The 16,404-nt window shown below is 40.9% G+C and overlaps 1 protein-coding gene across 3 annotated transcripts in view; it reads left to right on the top strand.

Moving 5' to 3' along the window:
- The window catches only part of TTN (titin), a 276,655-nt gene that overhangs the window by 207,049 nt on the left and 53,202 nt on the right, over positions 1-16,404 (top strand). For all 3 annotated transcript variants that reach the window (XM_045480371.1, XM_045480370.1, XM_045480369.1), the window contains 26 exons: positions 46-348; positions 888-1,190; positions 1,292-1,573; positions 1,669-1,968; positions 2,059-2,361; positions 2,453-2,761; positions 2,872-3,153; positions 3,273-3,572; positions 3,660-3,953; positions 4,050-7,016; positions 7,550-7,870; positions 7,971-8,255; positions 8,344-8,643; positions 8,936-9,238; positions 9,493-9,768; positions 9,875-10,174; positions 10,264-10,566; positions 10,738-11,037; positions 11,740-12,027; positions 12,413-12,709; positions 12,799-13,101; positions 13,200-13,505; positions 14,569-14,856; positions 14,947-15,237; positions 15,328-15,615; positions 15,776-16,363. In XM_045480371.1, coding sequence (XP_045336327.1) covers positions 46-348; positions 888-1,190; positions 1,292-1,573; positions 1,669-1,968; positions 2,059-2,361; positions 2,453-2,761; positions 2,872-3,153; positions 3,273-3,572; positions 3,660-3,953; positions 4,050-7,016; positions 7,550-7,870; positions 7,971-8,255; positions 8,344-8,643; positions 8,936-9,238; positions 9,493-9,768; positions 9,875-10,174; positions 10,264-10,566; positions 10,738-11,037; positions 11,740-12,027; positions 12,413-12,709; positions 12,799-13,101; positions 13,200-13,505; positions 14,569-14,856; positions 14,947-15,237; positions 15,328-15,615; positions 15,776-16,363 — 10,680 coding nt within the window. The remainder of the gene's footprint in view (positions 1-45; positions 349-887; positions 1,191-1,291; positions 1,574-1,668; positions 1,969-2,058; positions 2,362-2,452; positions 2,762-2,871; positions 3,154-3,272; positions 3,573-3,659; positions 3,954-4,049; positions 7,017-7,549; positions 7,871-7,970; positions 8,256-8,343; positions 8,644-8,935; positions 9,239-9,492; positions 9,769-9,874; positions 10,175-10,263; positions 10,567-10,737; positions 11,038-11,739; positions 12,028-12,412; positions 12,710-12,798; positions 13,102-13,199; positions 13,506-14,568; positions 14,857-14,946; positions 15,238-15,327; positions 15,616-15,775; positions 16,364-16,404) is intronic.

Genomic DNA, 16,404 nt, shown 5'->3' with positions numbered 1-16,404 from the left:
TAGTTCATTGAAGGTTCATTAGAAATCTCTTCCTCTTATTTCCAGATGTGCCAGGTCCTGTTGGAGAACCATTCCGGTCTGACAACCTCACCAATGACTCCTGCAAGCTGACATGGTTTTCTCCAGAAGATGATGGAGGCTGTCCAATCACCAATTACGTCATTGAAAAGCGTGAATCTGACCGCAGAGCATGGACCCCAGTGACGTATACAGTCACCCGGCAAAATGCTACCGTCCAGGGTCTCATTCAGGGCAAAGCCTACTTTTTCCGAGTTGCGGCTGAAAATAGTGTAGGCATAGGCCCATTTACAGAGACACCAACTGCACTTGTCATCAGAGATCCAATCAGTACGTACATCTTAATTTCATCCTCAATCACTTCTTCACTCATTTAATAAAAGAGTGCGGTGACAAAATATGTATATACATGCCAACCATTTTGTTCCTTTGACGAGACTCGTTAGGCAAATGCTCAGTATCTGATGTTGGTAGTATTTGAATGTGATTTTGAAAGATTGTGGGAATATATATGATTCTTCAAATCCTTCCATGTATACTACACTAATCTTTTTTAATTTCCCCCTTAATGGCGTAAATATATTTTCCTAACTCAGAAACTACTAACTCTGGAGAACCTTCTTAAATTATTTGGCCTCAGGGAACCTCTATTTCCTCATCTATCAGAGGAAATTAGACTGTATGGTGTTCTTTTTAACTCTAATGTTAAAAATGAGAGTTTCTCATCTCAGAAAATGAGATGTCTTCTTGTTACTTATCAAAGCAGATAATTTAATATTTAAATGCAATTCTCAAAAAGTATCATCTACTATATTCTACTACATTTTAACGTGGCATTTTTTCACCATAATTCCATATTTTACTTACAGCTGTACCAGAGCGTCCTGAAGACCTGGAAGTCAAAGAAGTTACTAAAGATTCTGTTACTTTGACTTGGAATCCTCCTAAGTATGATGGTGGATCAGAAATTATTAACTATGTCCTAGAAAGCCGTCTCATTGGAACTGAGAAGTTCCACTCAGTTACAAAGGACAACTTGCTTAGCAGAAAATACACCGTTAAAGGCTTAAAAGAAGGTGATACCTATGAGTACCGCGTCAGCGCTGTCAATATTGTTGGACAAGGCAAACCATCATTTTGTACCAAGCCAATCACTTGCAAGGATGACCTGGGTATGTGTTCTAATTCAATTTATACCTTGAAAACTTGGACATTTACAGATTTACCATAAGAGATCAGTAAAACTGACTTGCATTTCTAATTAAAATTTTAGCTCCTCCGACACTTGACCTTGACTTCAGAGATAAACTCACAATTCGGGTTGGTGAAGCTTTTGCCCTCACTGGCCGTTACTCAGGCAAACCAAAGCCTAAGGTTACTTGGTTCAAAGATGAAGCTGATGTACTAGAAGATGATCGTACTCACATAAAGACCACTCCGACAACACTTGCCCTAGAGAAGATCAAGGCCAAACGATCAGATTCTGGCAAATACTGTGTGATTGTGGAGAACAGTACAGGTTCTAGGAAAGGTTTCTGTCAAGTCAATGTTGTTGGTAAGTATAATTTCACAAGAAGAATAGATATTCTGTCCTTTCCAAAGCAGAAGTGGAAATAACATTTTGTGTTCTGTGTTTGTGTGTTTCTGCAGACCGTCCTGGACCACCAGTAGGACCGGTTATTTTTGATGAGGTGACCAAAGAGTACATGGTTATCTCTTGGAAGCCACCTTTAGATGACGGAGGCAGTGAAATTACCAATTATATTATTGAGAAAAAGGAAGTGGGAAAAGATATTTGGATGCCTGTTACGTCTGCAAGTGCTAAAACAACATGCAAAGTTTCTAAACTTCTTGAAGGAAAAGATTATATTTTCCGGATATATGCTGAAAATCTGTATGGAATAAGTGATCCTCTGGTATCTGATTCGATGAAAGCCAAAGATCGTTTCAGTATGCATTACACTTCTTTTTGGTGACTCAATGTTTGATATTGTTAATAGGAAAAATTAAATTTCTAACACACTCTAATGTTTATTGTAGGGGTTCCTGATGCACCTGACCAGCCAATTGTTACAGAAGTTACCAAAAATTCTGCATTAGTAACCTGGAACAAGCCAAATGATGGAGGAAAGCCCATCACAAACTACATCCTGGAAAAGAGGGAAACTATGTCTAAACGATGGGCTAGAGTTACCAAAGAGCCCATCCATCCATACACTAAATTCAGGGTTCCTGATCTTCTAGAAGGGTGTCAATATGAATTCCGGGTTTCTGCAGAAAACGAAATTGGCATTGGAGAGCCAAGCCCACCATCCAAACCATTCTTTGCTAAAGATCCAATTGGTATAGTATTAAAGCATTCATTCAGTTTTCATATTATCCAACCTCGTTTTCAGCTATATTCTAACTCCTTTTTTTTTCTTTTATTATGTAGCTAAACCAAGTCCACCTATTAATCCTGAAGCAATTGATACAACATGTAATTCAGTTGACCTAACGTGGCAGCCACCACGTCATGATGGTGGGAGCAAGATTCTGGGTTACATTGTTGAGTACCAGAAAGTTGGAGATGAAGAGTGGAAGAGAGCCAACCACACTCCTGAGTCATGTCCTGAAACTAAATATAAAGTCACTGGTCTTCGGGATGGTCAAACCTATAAGTTCAGAGTATTAGCAGTCAATGAAGCTGGTGAATCAGATCCAGCTTATGTTCCCGAGCCAGTGCTAGTAAAAGACAGACTTGGTGAGTAAAATCTTCTCAGCTGTAATAGCAAAGAAGATAGGTGTCTCATTGTATATGCTTCATTGTAAAATACATCAACAAACCTTAAAGTGCTATTCATTTTTTCCTAGAACCCCCTGAATTGATTCTTGATGCCAACATGGCAAGAGAACAATACATAAAGGTTGGTGATACTCTAAGACTTAGTGCTGTCATCAAAGGAGTGCCATTCCCAAAAGTAACTTGGAAAAAAGGAGACAGAGAAGCTCCAACTAAAGCAAGAATTGATGTTACTCCAGTTGGTAGCAAGCTTGAAATTCGTAATGCTGCCCATGAAGATGGTGGAATTTATTCTTTAACAGTGGAGAATCCCGCTGGTTCGAAAACTGTCTCAGTAAAAGTACTCGTATTAGGTAAGAATTTTCATAGTTATATCTTTAATGTGATAACATATTAAAAATAAATTTTAATGTATTTTGAGCCTTTATCTGAATTAAGTCACTAATATAACTTCATTACTTAACACTTTCAGATAAGCCGGGGCCACCTAGAGATCTGGAAGTCAGTGAAATTAGGAAAGATTCTTGTTACCTTACTTGGAAGGAACCACTAGATGATGGTGGTTCTGTTATTACAAATTATGTGGTTGAGAGGAGAGATGTTGCCAGTGCCCAGTGGTCACCTCTTTCAACTACATCAAAGAAAAAGAGTCACTTGGCTAAACATCTTAACGAAGGCAATCAGTATCTTTTCCGAGTAGCTGCTGAGAACCAGTATGGACGTGGTCCTTTTGTAGAAACACCCAAACCCATCAAGGCTCTGGATCCTTTACGTAAGTTGCTTTCTCTGGATACAAAAGTTTTGTCTGCCTATCCTTTGAGAATATTATTCATTCATCATAACTTCTTCTTTTGAAAAGATCCCCCAGGGCCACCCAAAGACCTGCACCATGTAGATGTTGACAAGACTGAAGTCTCCCTTGTTTGGAATAAGCCAGATCGTGATGGTGGCTCTCCAATCACTGGATATTTGGTGGAATATCAAGAAGAGGGCACCGAAGACTGGATTAAGTTCAAGACTGTGAAAAACTTAGAGTGTGTTGTTACTGGACTACAACAAGGGAAGACCTATAGATTCCGTGTAAAGGCTGAAAATATTGTGGGTCTTAGTCTCCCTGACACAACTATCCCAATAGAATGTCAAGAAAAACTAGGTAATTTTTGGACTGGCATTATTATTTTTTTAATTCATACTGTGAATATTCATGTTGTGAAAATCAAAATCTAATTTTCTCGTGTTTACTTTTCAGTGCCTCCATCTGTGGAGCTGGATGTGAAGTTAATTGAAGGTCTCGTGGTAAAAGCTGGAACTACAGTCAGATTCCCTGCTATTATAAGAGGTGTACCCATTCCCACTGCAAAGTGGACAACCGACGGGAGTGAGATTAAAACAGATGAACACTACACAGTTGAAACTGACAGCTTCTCGTCAGTACTTACCATTAAGAACTGCTTAAGGAGAGACACTGGGGAATATCAAATCACAGTTTCCAATGCAGCTGGCAGCAAAACAGTAGCTGCACATCTTACTGTTCTTGATGTGCCTGGTCCACCAACAGGTCCTATTAATATTCTGGATGTTACTCCTGAACACATGACTATCTCATGGCAGCCACCTAAGGATGATGGAGGAAGCCCCGTGATAAATTATATTGTTGAGAAACAAGATACAAGGAAAGACACATGGGGTGTTGTTTCATCAGGAAGCAGTAAGACAAAGTTGAAAATCCCACATCTGCAAAAGGGCTGTGAATATATTTTCCGAGTCAGAGCAGAGAATAAGATCGGTGTTGGTCCTCCCCTTGACTCCACACCTACTGTTGCTAAACATAAGTTTAGTCCTCCATCTCCTCCTGGTAAACCAGTGGTTACTGACATTACTGAAAGTGGTGCAATGGTGTCTTGGACTCTGCCAAAATCTGACGGTGGCAGTCCAATAACCGGTTACTATGTGGAACGTCGAGAAATAACTGGCAAATGGGTGAGAGTCAACAAAACACCTATAGCTGACCTGAAGTTTAGAGTGTCTGGACTCTATGAGGGAAATACCTATGAGTTTAGAGTTTTTGCTGAAAATCTTGCAGGACTAAGCAATCCATCCCCAAGTTCTGACCCAATAAAAGCTTGCCGGCCCATCAGACCACCTGGACCACCTATTAATCCTAAACTGAAAGACAAGACCAAAGAAACAGCTGAGTTGGTGTGGACAAAGCCCCTCAGTGATGGTGGTAGTCCCATTCTAGGCTATGTAGTAGAATGTCAGAAAGCTGGTACAACACAGTGGACCAGGATTAATAAAGATGAGCTCATTAGGCAATGTGCCTTTAGGGTACCTGGACTAATTGAAGGAAATGAGTACAGATTCCGTATAAAGGCAGCTAATATTGTGGGAGAGGGAGAGCCAAGAGAACTAGCAGAATCTGTGATTGCAAAAGACATCCTTAATCCTCCAGAAGTAGAACTTGATGTTACCTGTCGTGATATTATTACCGTTAGAGTGGGCCAAACTATTCGCATTCTTGCTCGAGTCAGAGGCAGACCTGATCCAGACATAACTTGGTCCAAAGAAGGCAAAGTATTGGTCCGAGAAAAGCGGGTTGACATAATTCACGATCTACCTCGTGTTGAGTTACAAATTAAAGAAGCTGTTAGAGCTGATCATGGCAAGTATATCATCTCAGCTAAGAATAGCAGCGGGCATGCCCAAGGTTCTGCCATTGTTAATGTTCTTGACAGACCTGGGCCTTGCCAGAATTTAAAGGTTAGCAATGTAAGCAAAGAGAACTGTACACTTTCTTGGGAAAACCCACTAGATAATGGTGGCTCAGAAATAACAAATTTCATAGTGGAATATCGGAAACCAAACCAGAAAGGCTGGTCAATTGTTGCTTCAGATGTCACTAAGCGATTAATTAAGGCCAACCTTTTAGCAAACAATGAATACTATTTCCGAGTTTGTGCAGAGAATAAAGTAGGTGTTGGACCAACCATTGAAACCAAAACTCCAATTCTGGCTATTAACCCTATTGATAGACCAGGTGAGCCTGAAAACCTTCACATTGCAGATAAAGGAAAGACATTTGTCTATCTCAAGTGGCGGCGGCCTGATTATGATGGTGGCAGCCCGAATCTATCCTATCATGTTGAGAGGAGGCTGAAGGGCTCTGATGACTGGGAAAGAGTGCATAAAGGAAGCATTAAAGAAACCCAATACATGGTTGATAAATGTGTTGAGAACCAGATTTATGAGTTCAGAGTACAAACAAAGAATGAAGGTGGAGAAAGTGACTGGGTAAAGACAGAGGAAGTTGTTGTGAAGGAAGACTTACAGAAACCAGTGCTTGATCTGAAATTGAGTGGTGTGCTAACAGTCAAAGCAGGGGAAACCATTAGACTTGAAGCAGGTGTGAGAGGCAAACCATTCCCAGAAGTTTTATGGACCAAGGACAAAGATGCTACAGACTTAACAAGATCACCAAGGGTCAAAATTGATACAAGTGCTGATTCATCCAAATTTTCTCTTTCTAAAGCAAGGCGAAGTGATGGTGGGAAATACGTAGTTACAGCAACTAACACAGCTGGCAGTTTTGTGGCCTATGCCACCGTCAATGTTTTAGATAAGCCTGGTCCTGTAAGAAATCTGAAAATTGCTGATGTGTCCAGTGATCGGTGTACTATTCACTGGGATCCACCAGAGGATGATGGTGGCTGTGAAATCCAAAATTACATTCTAGAAAAATGCGAGAGCAAGCGAATGGTTTGGTCTACCTATTCTGCTAATGTCTTAACACCCGGTATGACAGTAACACGTCTCATAGAAGGAAATGAATATATTTTCAGAGTCCGTGCAGAAAATAAAATAGGCACAGGGCCTCCAACAGAAAGTAAACCAGTCATTGCAAAAACCAAATATGATAGACCTGGTCGCCCAGATCCCCCAGAAGTCACCAAAGTAAGCAAAGAAGAGATGACTGTGGTCTGGAATCCACCTGAATACGATGGTGGAAAATCCATCACAGGATACTTTTTGGAGAAAAAGGAAAGACATTCAGCACGATGGGTCCCTGTTAACAAGAGTGCAATCCCCGAAAGACGTCTCAAAGTACAGAATCTCCTCCCAGGACATGAATATCAGTTCCGTGTCAAGGCAGAAAATGAAATTGGAATTGGAGAACCAAGCTTGCCCTCAAGGCCAGTGGTGGCAAAAGACCCCATAGGTATGATGTTCTTGCTTTTTCTGATATTACACAAATTTTTTTTAATGTTCATAATTTTTGAGAGAGGGGTGGATGGTGGAGGAGAGAGAGAGTGTGTATGCAGGTGGGGTAGGGGCAGAGAGAGAGAGGGAGACAGAGGATCCAAAGCAGGCTCTGTGCTGACAGCAGAGAGCCCGATGTGGGGCTCAAACTCAGGAACCACAAGATCATGACCTGAGCTGAATCAGACGCTTAATCAGCTGAGCCACCCAGGTGCCCCTATGCCAGTTCTTAATCTCAAGCACAGAGCTGTTAGATAAATAAATCCATGCCATCCAAACTTCATTTTAGCCAGTATTTTTCCAAATCACCTAACATGTACAAACAATGGTAGATTCTAATTTTATGAAGGAAAAAGAGGACTCCATGTCTGAGAAATTGAGCCCTTCATCTTTGACGAACTGAGAATGGACTGTAGAAAATGACACATTAGAGCGGTATCACTCGTAGTCATTAACAATGTGTGAATTCATTGTTATGCAATTTATTTTCAGAGCCACCTGGTCCACCAACCAACCTCAAAGTGGTTGATACAACAAGAAACTCCATAACTCTTGGGTGGGGAAAGCCAGTATATGATGGTGGCGCACCGATAATTGGATATGTTGTGGAAATGAGACCAAAAAGAGAAGACATGTCACCTGACGAAGGCTGGAAAAGGTGCAATGCTGCGGCACAACTTGTTCGCAGGGAGTTCACTGTCACCAGCTTGGATGAAAACCAGGAATATGAGTTCAGGGTGTGCGCCCAAAACCAAGCTGGCATTGGGCGCCCCGCAGAACTGAAGGATGCTATTAAACCTAAAGAAATCCTGGGTGAGGCCCTATTTTATCATGTGACTCATCCTTTCTGCGCTTCTCACATAATTTCCCCACATTCTGAAAAGTCAGCTAATGGCTTTCATGTCATTTGCAGAACCTCCGGAGATTGATTTGGATGCCAGCATGAGAAAACTGGTCACAGTGAGAGCAGGGTGCCCTATTCGACTCTTTGCCATAGTGAGAGGACGACCAGCCCCTAAAGTCACTTGGCGGAGAGTGGGTATTGATAACGTGGTCAGAAAAGGACAAGTCGATCTGGTTGACACTATGGCTTTCCTTGTCATTCCCAATTCTACCCGTGATGACTCGGGAAAATATTCCTTGACGCTTGTGAACCCAGCAGGAGAAAAGGCCGTGTTTGTGAATGTCAGAGTATTAGGTGGGTTACTGACAAGCTCCTTCTTCCCTTTCAGAGTAAGTAGAAGCCTGAGGAGGCACAGTGTATCTGAATTTGTGGTTTGTTACAGATACTCCTGGACCTGTGTCTGATTTAAAAGTTTCAGATGTCACGAAAACATCATGCCACATTTCCTGGGCCCCTCCTGAGAATGATGGTGGGAGCCAAGTGACACATTATATTGTGGAGAAACGTGAGGCAGATAGAAAGACGTGGTCAACAGTCACCCCAGAAGTTAAGAAAACAAGCTTCCAAGTCACCAATCTTGTCCCTGGCAATGAGTACTTCTTCAGAGTAACTGCTGTCAATGAGTACGGCCCCGGTGTGCCTGCAGACGTCCCCAAACCAGTGCTAGCATCAGATCCTCTAAGTAAGTAATTTCTTTTTGCCTCCTTTTAGCTCTGGTCTCCTACTTTGGCAAGGTTGAGGTCCCAAACACTGAAAGGGCTTTCATTTGTAGAAACACAAACAGTACAAACAACTATCTAACTCATTAAAGACATTTTTAATCTGCCCCGTCTTGTAGTATTCACTTTCAACATACTGAACTATAGTTCCTGTATGCTTCAAAGCAAGTGGCATACTCAAACATGTATAGGTGGTAACACGGGGATTTGATTAGGCTACCTGGACAGTTTTTCTAAATCGCACTTCTCTTCCAGGTGAGCCTGATCCCCCAAGGAAACTAGAAGTTACTGAAATGACGAAGAACAGTGCTACATTAGCCTGGCTACCTCCCCTGCGTGATGGAGGTGCTAAAATTGATGGCTACATCATTAGTTACAGGGAAGAGGAGCAGCCTGCAGATCGCTGGACAGAGTACTCAGTGGTAAAAGATCTCAGCCTTGTTGTCACTGGCCTAAAGGAAGGAAAGAAGTATAAATTTAGAGTAGTGGCCAGAAATGCTGTTGGAGTCAGTTTGCCAAGAGAAGCTGAAGGAGTATATGAGGCCAAAGAACAGCTGTGTAAGTAGTCATTGTCTCATTTCATCATGTGACAAAAGTTGATTAGAATTTCCTTTGGACATCCAGACTTGTCCCTAATATTTTCTCGTCGATTCAATCTTATTCTTTTAAAAAAAATATTAGCTGTAATGCAGACATCAATTTGAACCCATTAATGGGTTGCAACCCACAAGTTGAGAAATACTAGTGTGGTCGCCCCACCAGAGGAAATTTAACCTCCCTGCAAGGTTAATGAATTTTTATTCTACTTTTAGTGCCTCCAAAGATCCTTATGCCGGAGCAAATTACTATTAAAGCTGGGAAGAAACTCCGAGTTGAAGCCCATGTGTATGGAAAGCCTCATCCGATCTGTAAGTGGAAAAAAGGAGAAGATGAAGTCGTCACATCCAGCCACCTGGCAGTGCATAAAGCGGACAGTTCTTCCATCCTGATCATAAAAGATGTTACTAGGAAAGACAGTGGCTACTACAGCCTCACTGCAGAAAACAGTTCTGGGACAGACACTCAAAAAATCAAAGTTATCGTCATGGGTAGGTCAAGCATTAGACAAATGGCTATCTGAATATGAAAATCGGCAACATTATTTTCCTATCAAATCCCTGTTCTTATACATTTCTTTCCTCTTGGTCTATGCAGATGCTCCGGGGCCCCCTCAGCCTCCGTTTGACATTACTGACATAGACGCTGATGCTTGCTCCCTCTCATGGCACATCCCTCTGGAGGATGGAGGCAGTAACATCACCAATTACATAGTGGAGAAATGTGATGTGAGCCGAGGTGATTGGGTGACAGCTCTAGCTTCGGTGACAAAAACTTCCTGCAGAGTTGGAAAACTGATCCCAGGCCAGGAGTATATCTTCCGGGTCCGTGCAGAAAATCGATTTGGCATTTCAGAGCCTCTGCCATCTCCAAAGATGCTGGCTAAGTTCCCATTTGGTATGTTTCTTTCAGGAAGAAAAAAATTGTTTTCTTTCTAGTCTCTTACCTAAGATAAAAACTGACATTTCCCTTGTCTTCATCTCCAGATGTTCCTAGTGAACCAAAGAATGCACGAGTCACTAAAGTCAACAAAGACTGCATATTTGTGGCATGGGACAGACCAGACAGTGATGGAGGAAGTCCCATTACTGGTTATCTGATTGAGCGCAAAGAAAGAAACAGTTTGCTCTGGGTAAAAGCTAATGATACTCCTGTCCGGTCAACTGAATATCCTTGTGCTGGCCTTGTAGAAGGTCTTGAGTATTCATTCAGAATCTATGCACTGAACAAAGCTGGATCCAGTCCACCCAGCAAACCAACAGAATATGTAACTGCAAGAATGCCAGTTGGTGAGTAATTTTTTGTTAGTATTATGGGAATATATTTAAACCTTGGAGTCTCTGAAGATTACTACTTCTATTCAGAAATATTCTCAACATTTCTGGGTGATAATGAGAAATACGGAAGTTTACAACTTCTGCAATTACGATAAATGCTGAGAATACCTCTTTTGGTTTTAGATCCTCCTGGAAAGCCTGAAGTTATTGATGTTTCCAAGAGTACTGTGTCCCTCATCTGGGCTCGTCCAAAGCATGATGGAGGCAGCAAAATTATTGGCTATTTTGTAGAAGCTTGCAAACTGCCTGGCGATAAGTGGGTACGGTGCAATACTACACCACACCAGATTCCCCAGGAAGAGTACACAGCCACTGGCTTAGAAGAGAATGCTCAGTATCAGTTTAGAGCAATTGCCAAGACCGCAGTGAACATTAGCCAGCCCTCTGAACCTTCTGATCCAGTGACCATCCAGGCAGAAAATGGTAAGATTCTGTTCAGTATTATATATGCAAAGGTGGAAAGTACTCGTAATGTATATTTCTCCTAATAAAAAACTAAATCTACATCATGAGGGAAAAAAAACCCAAGTAAAATGATAGGTACTTTGGATACAGACAACTAAAAATTATGATTATGGAGAATCTTCATAGCATGTTAAACTCAAAAACCAGATACAAGGGGTGCCTGTGTGGCTCAGTCTGTTGAGCTTCCAGTTTCGGCTCAGGTCATGATCTCGCAGTTTGTGGGTTCGAGCCCCGCATCGGGCTCTGTGCAGACAGCTTGGAGCCTGGAGCCTGCTTCAGATTTCTGTGTCTCCCTCTCCCTCTGCCCCTCCCTGGCTTACACTCTGTCTCTGTCTCCCTCTCAAAAATAAACAAACATTAAAAAAAAATACAAAATTGTAAAGACCATATCATTTCAACCATCATAGGCACACAGGGACAAGGAAATGCCACCAAATGATAACAGTGAAAATTGAAAGATTTTGAAACCATGGAAGATACTCACTTATCTCTATATTTTCAGCATTATCAAACTTCTACATTAAACCTCTATTCTTCTATAATGAATATTACTTCTAAAAATCTCATCTTGAAAGAGACCGAGCATATGAATTTTCTACTTGTATTAATAAAAATGATATAATATACCTTTTCTTATATTAAATCCTTATTTCTTTCCAGTTCCTCCCAGGATAGACCTGAGCGTGGCTATGAAATCTTTGCTTACTGTGAAAGCCGGAACTAATGTTTGCCTGGATGCTACTGTTTTTGGTAAACCAATGCCAACAGTGTCTTGGAAGAAGGAAGGCACACTGCTGAAACCAGCAGAAGGCATAAAGATGGCCATGAAGCGGAACCACTGCACACTGGAGCTGTTCAGTGTGAACCGAAAGGACTCAGGAGACTATACCATTACTGCCGAAAATTCGAGTGGTTCCAAATCAGCCACCATTAAGCTTCAAGTGTTAGGTACCTAAGCGCTTATTTAGAATCTCATATTTTACTTTGATTAATGTGATATCATAGAATTTACAAAATCATATGTGAGAAAAAATACATATCCTGATGTATCTTTTATAACCAGAGAATTAGTCTCATCACAGGGCAATGGCATTTTAGAGCTGAAAAGAGCATTAGAAGTCATATATTCCAGTTACGTATTTTACACATAAGGAAATTAAGATTTTGAAAAATTATGGACCTTCCAAGGTCATACAGGAAGTTAATGACAATATAAAGACCATCCAATCTCCAATCCAGGTCTCCAGACCTCCAATCTACTCATTCCCCATTTTACATGTTAGTGTAAAAGTAAGTGTTAGTAAGACTTCACTTGTCTTTCTTGTTCTTTCAGATAAGCCAGGTCCTCCAGCATCTGTTAAAATCAACAAAATGTATTCAGATCGCGCAATGCTTTCTTGGGAACCGCCTCTTGAAGATGGAGGCTCAGAAATCACCAACTATATTGTTGACAAACGTGAAACGAGCAGACCCAATTGGGCACAGGTCTCTGCCACTGTGCCCATCACTAGCTGCAGCGTGGAGAAACTTATAGAGGGCCATGAATATCAGTTCCGAATTTGTGCAGAGAATAAATATGGAGTGGGCGATCCAATCTTCACTGAACCAGCAATTGCCAAAAACCCATACAGTAAGAACATTTTCTTTTAGTTTTTCATTTTACTTTTTAAACATTTACCTTTTAGACTGCCATATTAACTTTTCAATCAATCTCTGCAGATCCACCCGGGCGCTGTGATCCTCCTGTTATTAGCAACATAACCAAAGATCACATGACAGTAAGCTGGAAACCACCAGCAGATGATGGTGGCTCACCCATCACTGGCTATTTGCTTGAAAAGAGAGAAACCCAGGCAGTTAACTGGACTAAGGTCAACAGAAAACCTGTAATAGAAAGAACAATAAAAGCAACAGGTCTCCAAGAAGGCACTGAATACGAGTTCCGAGTTACAGCTATAAATAAGGCTGGACCAGGCAAACCCAGTGATGCATCCAAAGCTGCTTATGCCCAGGACCCTCTGTGTAAGTTCTCATGAAAGAGTTCTGTATCTTAGGTTATAATCAGCACTGAACAACCAGGAATGAGGTTTTAATGAACATTTTCTATTATTTATCCTCAGATCCTCCTGGTCCTCCAGCTTTTCCTAAAGTATATGATACAACCCGTAGCTCTGTGAGTCTATCTTGGGGCAAGCCAGCCTATGACGGTGGTAGCCCTATCATTGGTTACCTTGTTGAAGTAAAACGAGCTGACTCTGATAACTGGGTGAGGTGCAATTTACCACAGAAGCTACAGAAAACCCGCTTTGAGGTTACCGGCCTAATGGAGAACACAGAATATCAGTTCCGTGTGTATGCTGTTAATAAGATTGGATACAGTGACCCCAGTGATGTGCCAGACAAACACTGTCCCAAGGACATCTTAAGTAAGTATTACCGGGAGAAATACATAGAGTTTTTCTCATCAGTCATATTATAAAATGCAGTACAAAACTCCCTTATGTAGATTTGTTTTTAGAAGCATTTGAGTTGATATCTTTAGGACTACATCGTAGGAGAGGTGTGTTGGTATTTTATGGTATCATATACAGATCAAATGGAATGCAAGCTCATCTGTGGTTTTGAAAACCTTTTCATATTTATGTGAGAATTAATGTCTTGAAAAGAATATGGAATATAGGAATTTTATTCTGAAAATAGATTTTTTTAAATAAGTAGTGAGCTATTTATCATTCTAAAAGTTTTTTCTCTTCTAATCCACCTGTCTTCATAAGTATGTAATCATAGCCTCTCCATCCTAATTTCCCTTCTTACCATTTCTTCTATTCACTTATTCCCCATAACCATTTCTCCCTTTATTTTAAATTACTTGGTATTATACTTCACCCCCAATGTACTTTTCTTCCCATGATGAAATAAAGACAGAGTATACAGCAGAGAGCCTTCACTGAATATAGATGAGAAAAACAAGAATGGAAGAGAGCCAAGAATCAATTATCTACATTTAATATAGAGAGAGTCTGAGAATATGGAAGGTTCATGAGAAGAGAAAGTACAGGTTCTCCAGGAAAAACTTGATTTAGCCTACAGGATATTAGAATATAGAAAGATCAACAATAACTATAGAGTACTGAAATAGTTGATAAAAGTTTTGAGGATTTTTTAAAGACCAAGAAATCAGGGGCGCCTGGGTGACTCAGTCAGTTAAGCGTCCGACTTTGGCTCAGGTCATGATCTCACGGTCCGTGAGTTCAAGCCCTGCGTCGGGCTCTGTGCTGACAGCTCAGAGCCTGGAGCCTTCTTCAGATTCTGTGTCTCCCTCTCTCTCTCTACCCCTCCCCCATTCGTGCTCTGTCTCTGTCTCAAAAATAAATAAACATTAAAAAAAAAAGACCAAGAAATCAGTTGTGAGAAAGAAACATATTTTAGGAATGATAAGGCTAGTCCTTAGAAATAACATTTGACCATTAAATTATTAACTTTAAACAGTTCCACCTGAGGGAGAACTTGACGCGGATTTGAGAAAAACACTCATATTACGTGCTGGAGTTACAATGAGACTGTATGTACCAGTAAAAGGACGTCCACCTCCAAAGATAACTTGGTCTAAACCAAACGTCAATCTAAGAGAAAGGATTGGACTTGATATAAAGTCAACGGACTTTGACACTTTCTTGCGCTGTGAAAATGTGAACAAATATGATGCAGGAAAATATATCTTGACTCTGGAGAACAGCTGTGGTAAAAAGGAGTATACCATTGTAGTGAAAGTGCTTGGTAAGTCTGTTTGAAAAAAAATCATACGCTAAAAATGTAGCTTATGTATTTTTTACATATTCCTTTCTTATATACCCACTCTTTATCCAGATACTCCCGGGCCACCTGTCAATGTGACTGTTAAGGAAATATCCAAAGATTCTGCCTATGTTACTTGGGATCCTCCCATTGTTGATGGTGGAAGTCCCATCATAAACTATGTGGTAGAAAAACGTGATGCGGAGAGGAAGTCCTGGTCAACAGTGACAACTGAGTGCTCAAAAACAAGCTTCAGAGTATCTAACTTGGAAGAGGGAAAATCCTACTTCTTCAGGGTGTTTGCTGAAAATGAGTATGGCATCGGTGATCCTGGTGAAACACGTGATGCCGTCAAAGCTTCCCGTAAGCATATGAGCGACTTCCCCATCATTTTGAGTGACCTCTTACCGTAGTTATCTGGGGCTTAGACTTATCATGTTTTCTTTGCTTTAGAAACCCCTGGACCAGTTGTGGACCTGAAAGTGAGGTCTGTAACTAAGTCATCTTGTAGCATAGGCTGGAAAAAGCCTCACAGTGATGGTGGAAGTCGAATTATCGGATATGTAGTGGATTTCCTGACTGAAGATAATAAGTGGCAACGTGTTATGAAATCATTAAGCTTACAATATTCTGCAAAAGATCTGAGTGAAGGGAAGGAATATACCTTCAGAGTGAGTGCTGAGAATGAAAATGGAGAAGGAACCCCAAGTGAAATCAGTGCTGTGGCAAAGGATGATGTTTGTAAGCCATGCATCTTCATTTTCCCTTTATTGTTATCAAAAGTGCATGCTTGAGCCCTACTCACTGGCTTATATAAACACCCTTTACAAATTATAATGATCTGAAAAAATTAATTGCCTGGTCTGAAAAATAACAATAATTTATCTCTGCTGTTTTACAGTGGCTCCGGACCTTGACTTAAAGGATATACCTGACTTGTGCTACTTGGCAAAAGAAAACAGCAACTTCCGTCTTAAGATCCCCATAAAAGGCAAGCCGGTTCCATCTGTATCTTGGAAGAAAGGGGAAGATCCTCTAGCAACTGACACAAGAGTCAGTGTTGAGTCATCTGCCGTTAACACAACTCTTGTGGTATATGATTGCCAAAAATCTGATGCTGGAAAATATACAATCACACTAAAGAATGTTGCTGGCACCAAGGAAGGAACTCTCTCTATAAAAGTTGTTGGCAAGCCTGGCATCCCCACCGGGCCAATCAAATTTGATGAAGTCACAGCAGAAGCCATGACCTTAAAGTGGGGTCCTCCAAAAGATGATGGAGGTTCTGAAATCACCAACTATATCCTAGAGAAGAGAGATTCTGTAAACAACAAGTGGGTGACATGTGCCTCAGCTGTTCAGAAAACTACCTTTAGAGTAACCAGACTTCATGAGGGCATGGAATACACCTTCAGGGTCAGTGCCGAAAATAAATATGGTGTAGGAGAAGGCCTGAAATCAGAGCCAATTGTTGCTAAACATCCATTTGGTAAGTGTCTCAGAGTCAGAAAACACAAAGCAAAACATGTT

Source organism: Leopardus geoffroyi, chromosome C1 (assembly GCF_018350155.1).
Source record: "Leopardus geoffroyi isolate Oge1 chromosome C1, O.geoffroyi_Oge1_pat1.0, whole genome shotgun sequence".
NCBI lineage: Eukaryota > Metazoa > Chordata > Mammalia > Carnivora > Felidae > Leopardus > Leopardus geoffroyi.
Note: the sequence above shows the minus strand (reverse complement) of the source record. Positions and strands in the feature narration are given on the sequence as shown.